The 13,211-nt window shown below is 40.8% G+C and overlaps 1 protein-coding gene across 1 annotated transcript; it reads left to right on the forward strand.

The window, feature by feature from the left end:
* Positions 1–780: 780 nt before the first annotated feature.
* Positions 781–13,010, forward strand: LOC134069093 (sideroflexin-5-like). Its single transcript, XM_062524949.1, has 14 exons — positions 781–979; positions 4,567–4,635; positions 4,916–4,993; positions 5,382–5,408; positions 5,779–5,833; positions 6,056–6,081; positions 6,727–6,780; positions 7,121–7,177; positions 8,354–8,419; positions 8,592–8,682; positions 10,907–11,022; positions 11,125–11,210; positions 11,668–11,785; positions 12,114–13,010. The coding sequence occupies exons 1-14, from the start codon at positions 923–925 to the stop codon at positions 12,189–12,191; spliced, it is 978 nt and encodes a 325-aa protein (XP_062380933.1). The 5' UTR covers positions 781–922; the 3' UTR covers positions 12,192–13,010.
* Positions 13,011–13,211: the final 201 nt, after the last annotated feature.

Genomic DNA, 13,211 nt, shown 5'->3' on the forward strand with positions numbered 1-13,211 from the left:
TAAATCCCATAGCCTAGACATGTTAGCAACACAAATTTGAGAGATGCAAGAGAGCATATCAACTTGATATTAGCCTATTATTATGTGTTACAATAGCATCACTTAAACTAGCAGCCATGTTTCGCTGTTTATGGCACTGCTGCGCATACGTGTGTGAGGGGGAAAAAAGACGCACAGCCACAGGCTAGCTTCTAGAGGAGGGGGTGCCTTGCGCACACGCATGTTAGGCTACTTTATTCTTAAAAGTACCGTAAAGTAGGCTAACATTAGCCATTGTGACATTTTTAGTTTGTAGTATCGGTGAACCGTGCAACACTAATCTTTATGCCTACTTGAAAAAAGTTTAATTTGTTTACTATTAGCTGCGTTGATTTGCCGGGCCATCCCGAGTCAGAAAATTAAGTTTACGTTGCCCACCACATGTGGGAAATGCTGAAATGTATAGCCTATGTACTGATAATTATACCAAACAATGAAAAATAATAATCAAACCACAGGAAAAATGGGGCAATGCTGTGGTTGCCACAGGGGCAACCAGGAGTGAGGAATTGGTTGCCACTTGTCATAATTTGGTTGCCCGGGGCTACTGGGCTTCCGTTAATGTCGAGCCCTGACATGCGCCCTCTAGCGTTCTTCAGCTATACTGTCCTATAACGGGACGAATGGGAGGTGGGCAGTCTCCTGAAATTGGCTCACATTCAACCGCACACACAATACACGCTCAGACCACCGCCTACAGTTAAGTCCCGTTACCCACCTCAAACCCAAGCGTGGGCCCCATGTGGACATGGTGGATGGAAACGAACACTACACTTCCCAAGAGTCTCAGCGATCTCGTGCTCTGTTTGCCACAGGAGTTCAATCTTCAAATTTTCGTTTCATGATACCCATCATTATCTAAAAACAGTTCGTCGTCGCTGCCATGGCGGAACCTGCAGCTTGTCCGCCTTTTCAGTTGGGAAGACCTCGATATGATCAGGTAACAAAGCTCTGAGGAGTTTCTTATGTATGCAAAGTGCATTGTTTCCTCGGGTACAGATCAACAACATTTATTTTTTTTGCAGATAGGTTTGAGGTGTTATGATGCCTGCTGTTCGCAACTGCCGATTGAAAGTTGCAAATAGTCCACCGCTCCTTGCGTAATGTGTCTGGCACATCAAACGTGTAACCTCTACTGTATTTTGATAACCATCGTTGTGAATGTCATCAAGCTAATATGGTAATTGTTTGATTGGAATGAGATAACTCGAAGCTATTTGATCAAGTTGATAACCTATAATATTTTAGGTGAATTAAATTCAGAAAGTAGTTGATGTACTAAGACTAATTACATAGCTTTCCAATTCATTTGGGATGAGAAAAATAAAGAATTTTGTTTGCGTAATTGTGCACAGAAAATTGCCTACTGGCACTTAAAATGAATGCTATCAAGATTGCAAGAATATATTTTGTCATTTCAGGATACAGGGTGTAGCAGAACTTAAACGTCCCCAACAGCAGGACAGCCATCTCAGAATCTGCCTTGATATTGCTTGCAAAAATGCTATTGCATTGTTTTATGTTTCTTTTCATTTTTTGTGCTTCACTTTTAGAACGTTCGGAAATCTGGGTCAGTTCTGTAAAGCATGTAAGATTAATGGGCCCGCTGTCCATATCGTTCAGATCTTCTTTAAATATATAAGCTTGCCGACTGTACTTTGTTCTAATAGGTTACCATTGCCAAATGACTCCATGGAAACGCCACTGTCTATTGGACTCTTCTATAATTAGAAAAGCAAATTGCGACGCTGTCTGTCACGGGCACGTCAAATTCCCCCCGTCATTTGATGAGATAGGCTACATAACAGTAGCTGGGATCACAATACGCCTATATTATCACACATCGAGTGAGTGCTATATCAGCATTACATTAGACTCTTTGAAAGTGCCATGTTGTCGTTTATCGGGACAGGCCTATCACCATCATCATCATCCACCATGTCTAGAATTACTCCTAATACCTTTGTGAATTAATCATTACCTCAATGGGTGATGCTTCTGCTGGTCAGTATATCACCCTAGCTCTCCACACTCCCACTAACCATGGGATTTGTATGTGCAGGAGCATGAGAAGGACAAAGGGTGTCATCATAAATATTCATTGACCGCTACAATACAGCTGTGCCAGCATTTATGCAAGGTTGTTCTCTTTCACAGCTAAAAAAAAATACAGAATCTAGTACACACTTGAAAATCTGTTGTTGATTCAAATTTCAGAAAACTAGCGGATATGATAAAGTAGCTGTGTAACGTAGGATGTCATAACTCACAAATCTTGATGGATCATGAAAACAGTACACAATAGTGTTCCCCTCTGATGAATTATACTGTTTTAGGTTGGCATAATTTGGGCATATTGGGACCCATCTTTCTATTAGACAGTGAAATCTTCTCAGTCCTTGAATGGGGGTGTATTTCTCATTGCACAGATGCATCACTGCTTGCTTGCTTGCTGTGTTGCGAAGTCTCGAGGGATCTGAAACACATGCATAATTAAAGGCTTCTCTTGCATCTGCTCCCTGCTCTCTCTCTCTCTCTCTCTCTCCCTCTCTCTCTCTCACACACACAAACACACTCACACACTCACAGATCACACATTCCAGCAGAGAAGCTGAGATGCTCCACTGTGCTGTGTCGCTTGCTAACTGTTTAAAAATAACACACACGAGCAGTGAGGAACCCACAAAAAAATGAATCTACTGGAAGGTGAACAAAAGGCAGAGGAGTTGCCGTCATAGATACCTTTGGAGGGAAATTCATCTCGCTCTATAGCCGAGTGGCCTAATTTCACAGAGGAAGAATTGCTCCAAGAGAGAAAGAGAAAGGGAACGAGAGAGAGGGAGTTGACTGAAGCTGCCATGTTTGGTCCCTTGCATTTGCCAACAAACAAACTCTTGGCATCCGTCGTCCACTGGGTCTCTCTAACTCTTGGCACCCATGCCAGTTGGCACGGGCACACAGACGGAGCAGGAGGGGGGCGACGCTGAGGAGCAAAGGCCATACCAAAGTGAGAGGGACTAATTGGAATGGAGATATAGAGGCGTCCTCACATCCGAGTGTTCTCTCCGGACGGACACATCCACAGAGAGGGCCTGTAGGATACCTCAGTTATCCAGTGTCTCAATTATACTTAGGCTAATGGGTGTAGCTGGTTTGCAAGCTCATATTGTGCACCTTAGTGCAAAAACAATGGTCTTTTTAAGTCAGTGGTTCCCAAACTTGTCAGGCTCTCGGCACCCCTGAACATATATCTCTCCATCCATGGCATCCCTACTTTTTCCTTTTTACTCTCAACCTCCTTTATCCATATTTGTACTTCATGCATTTTTTTTTTACCTTGTGATATGGTAATGAACTGTTTTTACGACTTGATTAAAAACAAGGTCTGGAGGCATTGTTTTCGCAGTAAGAGCCTCCTGATGCAACATGCAATGCATTGCTACTATAGTAGGATTCTTCTGCTTGGCTTTGGCTAAGTCGCATTTGACCCAACCCGTCAGAGGCCGCCCCGTCAAATGCCTACGCAAACACCGTCAACACGTCAAACACCTACGCAAACACTGTCAACGCATCAAACACCTACGCAAATATCCCAGCTAAAATCATGGTTCCTCTAGTACAAGTCTGTCACCCTGAACATCTCATCTCCAGTAGGTAGCATGGTTGTCCAGTTCTTCGCCAAATAAAACTCTCTGTAAATTTGTCGTCATCCACGTATCTCACGTTAACGATCTGGCAAAGGCCACTGGAGTTTTTCCATTTATTTTGCAGCGTTTGGCCCTAGCATTACTTCAACCATTTTTTGCAGGCTAGTAAAACCACTGCCCGTCCTGTAGGCTTATTATTACCTTCTTACGTGTGCCACTTGATATTAATTTCTATAGAAAAAATGACCGGCGGATTCGTAAAGAAACACAAGCACCCACGCCTTAAGTGTATCCAAATTAGCTATGTACCAAAAATGACATTTTACAGTGACTTGAAGAGCTGTAAACAGTATAACCATTGCGTGTAGCCTACCTGCACTCCGCCTTTTGTCAATACAGAATAACGAACAAACTAACTGTTGTTGACGTTACACCAAAGATCCTTGATTAAGCTCCGCTTTAACCCTCTCTGGTTACACCCTGAATCAACAGTAAAGCCTAGCAGTGTAGCCTTTTGTTGTTTGTGCTGCAAATACAACTTAATTTGGTATAATTGCAATTAAAATACATTTTGAAATTGATATTAGGCCTACGGCTTTTTAAAAATGTCATTAAATGATCAAGCCTTGGACCATTACGCGGCACCCCTAAGCATGCGTCACAGCACCCACTTTGAAAACCCCTGCTATAAGTTTCATGCTGACAGATGCAAAACAATAGAAAGAGAATAGACAACAATGTAAAGGAGATGTAAATGTTTTATGTCATGAAATGGCTTTCAAATTCAGTCCCTACTTTCAGTCATTTATAGGTGGTTTATCATCCAGCTTGTCATATGATGTATGTTATTGACTATCATTGTTAATGTTTTGTTCCATAGAGCACATTTCTGGGGAGGCTGAAGCATTTCATTGACATCATCGATCCCAGCACACTCTTTGTGTCTGAGGTAAGGAGGTCTCCTCTTGGCTTAATTGTTCCTCGGAAATACCCATGTACGGTCATTAATTATATCATAAAAAATTTAGCTGTTGGTGCAGTGACTGCTGTTAAGTGAAATTAGTTGGAATGAAAACAAATTGAACTCACAACAAAGCTTGCCCAGTGGTTGCCATTGTTCAAAGGACCCCCTGCGTGAAAAGCCCTCTGCTTTTGATGGGAGCCACATGTAGACTAATATCTCTTTATTTCTCCCATGCTAATATCTCCTTATTTCTCCCTTTTTTCAGAGTCGATTAAATGACTGTGTGAAGCTACTGGATGATTATAGGAATGGTAAACTTTCCCCAGGAATAACTGACTCACAGGTAGGCTACACATGAAAGATACAAGAAGATAGAAAGATGAGAGTCCCAAAGGAAATTTGAGTACTGTATCATCACAACAACACTATCCTGTGCATTAAAATACAAAAAGAAAAAGTATAAATAAAAGAGAACAAAACATAAAAGATAAAGGTCACGTCAGTTCAGTTGCATCGATTGGGAGAGAGGGGAAGAGTTATATAATTTGAAGGCCATTGGTCATGTTACAGTTGTGGTGTCCTTGACATTTACAGTAGAGTAAGCAAAGCCTCTGTGGCAAGAATATTTTGCAATGAGTTTGGTGAATGTGACTATTTTTTGTTTGTTTTACCCATCATGAAATCATATCAATATTTCAAAAGATTCTTACGGATTATTTCTTTGTTCAAAGCTTTGGGAAGCACAAAAAGTCAAACAGGTAAGGCCTTTCCAAATATGTTTTCTCTTTTGCAAAAAAATCACTGAAGCTGAAATGTATCTTTCCAAAAAAAGTTTGCTCTCATATCTAAATGATATTTTTTTGTGTAAAGAAAAGTTAGACTTATTGAGGTATTGTCAAGGTGTTTTTTCTTGTGGAAACATTCCATTTAACAGTGTTGTCTCCTCAGCATATTATCGCACTTGATAAACCTGCTATAAACATGCTGAAGGATGCCTTTGTCGTCCCTCAAAAGGCACAGACACATGTTGCCCTTTGAAAGACAAAAGCACACTGACACTGTCAAATCGGTGCACATTTGACAGTACTAGCCATGCTACCACTGAGGTTGTCATCTGTCTGAATGCAGGCTATCATTCATCCTGATACAGGGGAAAAGATCTTTATGCCTTTTCGCATGTCAGGTATTGCTTTCTAACACTGTCATTACATCTGCACGCATGGCTATACTGAGTTATTCAGTCATTTCACATGTATTCTATGCTTATTTGGTGTGGATAGTATGTAATGCATGAAGAAAAACACATTGTTTTATTTTTTGTGTTTTGATGCAGATGTTTGTGTTTAAATGGTTGCTGTTCTTGTCAAGTTTCAGTCTTGTAATTGAGTTTGTTTGCTTTTGGCAGGCTATGTCCCATTTGGAACACCAATAGTAAGTTCACAGCTGCTTGACAGAGTGATATCAGATTAGTCGTTGTGAGAGCCTTAACAGATGGGCGTACTATACAAAGTAAAGTGTTACCAAATACTGTCGATACACGTGAGTGTAGGGAAGAAATGCTGTTAGGGTAAAGTTCAGTATGTGAAATTGTTGTTGAATAATGATTTAACATCCCCTTAACAAGATCCAACCCCTAAGATTAACCATAGATTGTAGTTAACAGTCAACAGATAGTTTGTAGTTAAACAGAGCATAGTTGCTGATCTGTAGTCTGTGGGTGGACTTGCCAAGTAATGGGGGACCATTTATTTCACTGGTAAAGAATTATGAGAACGATTAAGACCTCAGAAGTGAGATAGAGACAAACACCATTCATTGGTGTTAGAGATTGTTGATTTTTCAAAATAATGAATGATAATGAAGCTCCGAACAAGAGCTATTTATGGCAGGTTCATTAGGTGTCAAGTTTTTAATCATCGCTCCTTTTGTAGGTCACTGCAAAGGCTTTGAATTCAAACATAGCTGAATTTTAACAATGCTGTACCTCTAGGGTTGGTTATGAGGTTCATTTCCATATGACTGTGCATAATTAGTAGTTTCTAATTAACTGGCTGTTGTCTATTCCACCTGTTTTAGGTTGTGGGCCTTCTCCTTCCTAATCAAACGCTGGCTACAACTGTTTTTTGGCAGGTAAGGAATGAAGACAATCATTGTCACACCAAAGATTAATAGATAACCACACAGACATTTTATAGAAATTGCACTTCAACTGCAGTTGGAAGGTAATGAATGAATTTGTTTTTAAATTGCTAACATATTATTTAGTAATATCATTAACATGGGCTGTCTTACTATTTTATGAATGTTATGGTGGGGGGAGGGGTATTTCTGGATGGGTTTGGGAGACAGGAGAAAAAACAATTTTCTTTTGGTATGACATTGTCATTCATGGATGCGGTTTATTAAGACATGTCCCTTGAGTACTACTATGTAGGTGCTACTCTAATAACCTATTTTTTTTTTCCTGCAGTGGTTCAATCAGAGTCATAATGCCTGTGTGAACTATGCAAACCGCAATGCCACAAAGGTAATATCTTATGTACTCTGTGTTTTTCGAGGTCATCCTATTAGCTTGAGAAATGTAAACAGCTGTGGTTTCAATGGAGGGGCGGCAGATTTTTTAATTCCATATGAATGATCAACCCTCTGTCCTCAGGGCAAAGGGGTCTGCTTAGCATATGGCATTACAACCCCCTGACGACGTGGACATTTTTTTAAGTTTCCACTAGAGTGTACCTTTATTTGTAGTGCAATTTTACAGCACAAGCTGTAACAGATGGTCTAGAATGCGACGGTCAGCGCGTTTGGTTTTCAATCAACCAAAAAGGCCGTGTTACCCCACTGTTCACTGAGCTCTACCGGCCAGCCGCCTGCATCAAATTCAAGGCGCTAATGCTTGCCTACGAAGTGATTGCAGGGTCTGCTCCCACTTAGTTAAAGGCTCTCATAAAGGCTGATGGTACCCCTTGACCACTGCATTCCTCCAAGGAAATATCATCGGGATCTGTTGCTCAATCATAGATAGATAGATAGATGAATAGATAGATAGATAGATGGATAGATAGATAGATAGATAGATACTGTAGATACTTTGACTACTTACTTGCTCTCATGCTCTGTTAGTCTTGTGGTGTTTGTAAAGTAGTATTTATTGTTACCTTAAAAGTATCATTTGCAATGTAGCTTGAATATTATGCTGCCTTCACGTGCTATCGGAATTATGGTAAATATGAGTGGTCCGACATGCAAAATGCACATGAATTCCTATTCAGGTCATAATTTTGAATGGGAAATTGGGAAATACTTTTGATGCCTGAGGTCCCAACTTCCAAGACGAGATATATTTGACATGTTTGGCATTTCACCATGGTGGAGAGTATGGTAAATAATGCCTTTATAAACAGTTATATTAACTGTTTTACCAACGTAGCAGGTAGAATGAACTGTGTGGCTGACATTTTTTCTCTCGCTCCAACCACAAAAGCACTCAAAGTTTCAAATTCACAAATGGGAAGTATCTTCTTCCCGATAGCACGTGAAGGTGGCATTAATCCTCATTTTGTCGGTCGCTTCGGATTAAAGAGTCTGCTAAATTAATAGATGCAAATGTAGCGTAAATGTAACTTGTATGAATGTAACTTGTCTTCTATTTTCCTGTCATTGCACTTCTTGAAATCCTAATAATTCTTACACTTTCTCTCAGCCCACACCAACTTCCAAGTTTCTGCAAGGCTACGCTGGAGCTGTCGGTAGCGCTGTCTCAATTGCAGTGAGTTCCACCTAACCGCTATGTACAATCAGACAAAAAGGCACCACAGTGTCCCCTGCTGTATATAATATGATTGTACACATGTGCTGTCTAAAACTGTGTCTCTCTTTGTGTGTGTGTCTGTGTCTGTGTGTGTGTGTGTGTACTTGTTATGTTACCTGTTCCTATAAAGGTGGGGCTTAACATACTGATCCAGAAATCCAGCAAATTCAGTCCGGCAACTCGTGTCATTATTCAGAGATTCGTCCCCTTTCCTGCTGTTGGTATGTTTTATCTTGCACTCAGCTGCATTTCCTGTGTAACTAAGGCAAAATCTAGCCTGGGTGTTCCCATCCTGCCTTGCGTGGTGATTTAATTCACGCTGCTAAGGCAGTCTGGAAGCTAACGCCCTAATTTTTGACTGAGATAGGGGACCAATCACTAGGGTGACCAGACGTCCTCTTTTTCCCGGACATGTCCTCTTTTTGAAACCTAAAAATGTGTCTGGGCGGAATTTCAGAATCGTCCGGGATTTTTTTATTCTAGCCTAACGTGTTTTCACCGAATTTGCATCGCTCTCTCTTTCATTATAGTAATCACGCCCTTCCCCTACAGTTCGCTTTGCATTGAAGTGTAGAGCCTGACCTTAGAGCTACCGTCATTGGTCAATATTCTCAGCCTAAACATTTAATTGGTTATTCACCTCATCAGCGCACACTTCCTTGTTTACCACTGGCAACGCGCAAAACTATCCGGCATCTTCAGCCATGCCGAAACGCAAGTGCAAGTTCACTGACGAATTGAAACGTAATTTCCATGTTTTCATCTCGGTTGAGAACAATGCAAAGCAGGCAGTTTAGGAGGACTGAAAAGTATCAGCCATTGGACAACTTTTCAACTTTAAAAATGTCTCATTTTGTGCAATTAGGTTTTATTTTTTATTATTTTTGGTTTACCATTGTTGTGACTATACTTTACATTGTATATCCTACAAATGTAGGCTAGTTTGTTTTTGCACATTTAAAACTTTCAACTAGCCTACAAAATAGCCTTTTGAGGCAGTGTTTTTCTGTTAGTGTTGGGCCAGCCAATAAAGCTCATTATCATATATCACCATGTATGCACAGGCGCATTTGATAGACATCCGTGGTGACCAATGAACGGATCTGAGCATTTTTTTCAAATACAAGAAAATTAACGTCTGGTTGCCAGACCACGTCTCATTTGAGTGGTAGGCGCTAGCCAGGCTAGCCAAAATCATCATCCTGCTTAGCATTTTTATTTGTTTTGTAAAACATTTATCAGGCTGAATTAGATTAGATTATTTTAGATTAGATTCAACTTTATTGCCGTTATGCAGAGCACAAAGTACAAAGACAACGAAATCCAGTTTATGTCTACCCAGAAGTGCAATGTGATATGCAAAGTATAGACAGGCATACAGTATATCCAACATTTGTTTTAGTTGCACATTGTGGCTTTACTTTAATAGAGAGTGTCTTGTGTTGTTTTTGATGATTCATTATTCTTCAAGAAACAGTGTTTTGTAGTATCGGCAGAGAAATATGATGTACTGTAAATGTGTGCCACCACACCGTATCTGACAGGGAAATTGCAGTGTTGAAAATTATTTCAATGCAATCAAAACAGTGATATCATTGATTTATTAACGCTGACTCATGATATGCAGATTTCAACACTGGAAATATGGCTGTGGCAGGCACTAAATCATCCCCACTGACATATGAATTACATTTTCCAAACTACAGGCTATATTATCCATCATTATCCTTCAGATACTTAAACATTGTTTTAATGGCACATATTAAGTGTGAACTGCAAACATGTAATTTCATCTGCTTCATTAATTCACAGCCATGAGTCTGCCTGATGTATTACTTTCCAAGCTAGTATTTCATCACACAAAGTCGACTTAGAGAGATGGCCGAACATGCATATGATTATGGCTTTTTCCAAGTAAAATCCTACTTGTAAAATCCTAAGACGTGCATTTAACGTATCTGCTCTGTGGGTTGTACTGTATGTAATGTGATCCATTTATTATCAACACTGCCTTGGTCTCTGTCGGGTCATCATGTATTCCTATTGTCAGATCTCACAAGGCATAATATTGACGGTGGTCTTTGCCAAAACACACATGCTGACCATGTTTAGTGCGGGAAGGACACTGTGATTAAAGGAATATAATGTCCGCAACACTGATATTTGCTCCTGTTTAATGTTAAAAACAAGCAACATTTCGACCCTACTGGGTCTTCATCAGGCAAAAACGACCCAAAGGACTGTTGAAGACCCAATAGGGTCGAAACGTTGCTTGTTTTTAACATTAAACGGGAGCAAACATCAGTGTAGCGGGCATAATATTCCTTTTATTGAAGCTACTCTCCATTTGTCCTGCACCTGCAAGGTGGGATGTGCACACAGCTACTCTTCTTGAAGGACACTGTGATGCCACAGTAATTAACCCAGCTCCTCATGCCTCCTCAGCCAGCGCCAACATCTGTAACGTGGGACTGATGAGGCATAACGAGCTCTCGGAGGGGATCGACGTGCTGGACAACAATGGGAACGTCGTGGGTTCGTCCCGGATCGCTGCCAAACACGTCTGTGAAGGATTGCTTATAACCCATTGCTAACATTTTATTTACTCAGTATCAGAGGAAGAATTAATTATAAAAAACACTATTTTTTTTATTTCTCCTCAGGCAATAATGGAGACAGCCTTTACAAGAGTGGTTCTACCGTTTCCAATCTTCGTCCTCCCACCAATGATAATGGCCTACCTCGAAAAGTATGACTGTCTCCTGATGTGAATCAGCTGTCCATGCAGTTTGCCCAGCAAGCAGCTATTGATCATTCTGATCCAGGAAAACAGGGTTCATGCTGTGTTTATTGATTACTGATATATTTCAGAAGGCCCCATGCCTCACTGTGTGTTAGGTCCACAGAGTGAACCACAGCATGGAACCAATGCCTCAGGCTTTATATAATATCTCATATGAACCGTTCCAATTTGGGCTCTAATTAGCAGTGGCACTGTAACCCAGTTCTGTTCTGCCCTGGACTGGGAAAGCCCAGTGTGTGTGTGTGTGTGTGTGTGTGTGTGTGTGTGTGTGTGTGTGTGCGTGTGTGCGTGTGTGCGTGTGTGCGTGTGTGCGTGTGTGCGTGTGTGTGTGTGTGTATATATATAAACCTGTAGAAAAATAAAGAAAGTTGTTCAGGGTTGTGCGTGTGTTTGCCTTTGACAGGCTGCCACTGCTCCAGGCTCACCGCAGGCTGATGCTGCCCATCCACAGCTTTGTGTGTCTGGCTGTGTTCGGCCTGTCCTTGCCTTTGGCTATCAGCCTGTTCCCACAGATGTCTCAGGTACTGCCTGCCCTCCCAGCCAGTGGGATCAGCAGCTGGGAAACAGTGTGTGTGTGCGTGCGTGCGTGCGTGCGTGCGTGCGTGCGTGCGTGCGTGTGTGTGCGTGTGTGTGTGTGGGGGGGGAGCAGAGAGAGGTTGCTGAATAGTTGATCTTACATGTCGCTGCTGCCGATGCATGTCCTGCTTCAGGATTTCTCATATCCAGTGTGTTTTTTTCTTTCTGATTTAAAGAGCAGGTGTTGTGGTGGTAGAGTCATGGTCAAGATTGAAAAGGGTGTAGTAGGTGTTCAGGGCTGGAGGTTTGTTCATCAGAATCCACTTTTCACAGATTGAGGTGTCTCACCTTGAGCCAGAGATTGCCATGGCGACGGATTGCAAGGTAGTGACCTACAACAAGGGACTGTGAGGAGAGGAGAAGGCAGCGAGTGGAATGCACATGAAGGCAGCCAGCACCTGATGTGTAGCCAATCACAAATGTGAATCAAACCACTGGCAAAGTGTATGCCTGCCACTTATGGACATTGCTCACAAAGAGGAGTTGTGTGTAGCCATAAAGCAATATTAATGGAAAACCTCTGCTGTCTATAAGTTATAATCCAGGGTCTTAATTGCACTGACATAATCGTCTAACAATAAACCTCTAACAAACTAAAAGGGAACAAGCATATCTCTAATCTTGCTTCTATTTTGATATCGATTAAGTACTGTAACCCTAACAGAGATTCATGCGTTTTGAGAATGGACATTGTTAAGTGGTTTCATTCTCCCTACTTGTTTTGGGACTAATTTCTATTCATTTATACAATGATTTGGGGAAAATCAATGATAATATGTAAAAACATTGCATGGTCTAAAACATCCTTGTACAGACAATGTGCTTTTATCTGTTGCATACTATTACTTTATATTCTTATTAAATGTAGCTTAAATTATGACATTATTTATTGTGTTTTGATGACCAATTAATTTAAGTGCAGCTAATTGCTTGCAAGTGAAATGCTTTGAGTTCAATATGCATCTGTTGAGAACGCTGTAAAATAATTATTGCATAATTGTCATTAACATTTTGTAACAAAAATCTATCATCTATTAATATTTAAATACAGTATGTTGTATTGATAGTTAATGCTGGTATTGCTAATTTTTAAGCACTGGGTGATATTTGCAATGCAAATACAATACGCCTGAAAATAATACTGTAATGCAAAATAAAATTGAAAATCGAAACATATTTACGTGCACTGGCCTTTACTTCTTGAAAGACAACAAATCATAAATCCCTGCTTTAACATCCACCACACCGATGCTGGTAGTATCTGTGAGCGTGTGTCTGTGTGTTGAGCGAGTCCTCCTGAAACGAAGAAGAAGAGATACGAGACGTCCCATTGGTTGATTCTGGTGTCAAGGTTGAAAAAGAAATTCCAAC

Source organism: Sardina pilchardus, chromosome 21 (assembly GCF_963854185.1).
Source record: "Sardina pilchardus chromosome 21, fSarPil1.1, whole genome shotgun sequence".
NCBI lineage: Eukaryota > Metazoa > Chordata > Actinopteri > Clupeiformes > Clupeidae > Sardina > Sardina pilchardus.

Coding starts and splice junctions, on each gene's coding strand:
- LOC134069093 (XM_062524949.1), top strand. CDS start 923: ATGGCGGAACCTGCAGCTTGTCCGCCTTTTCAGTTGGGAAGACCTCGA. Junction 5,409..5,778: donor AAGCACAAAAAGTCAAACAG/GTAAGGCCTTTC, acceptor GTCTGAATGCAG/GCTATCATTCATCCTGATAC. Junction 11,211..11,667: donor ATAATGGCCTACCTCGAAAA/GTATGACTGTCT, acceptor TGCCTTTGACAG/GCTGCCACTGCTCCAGGCTC.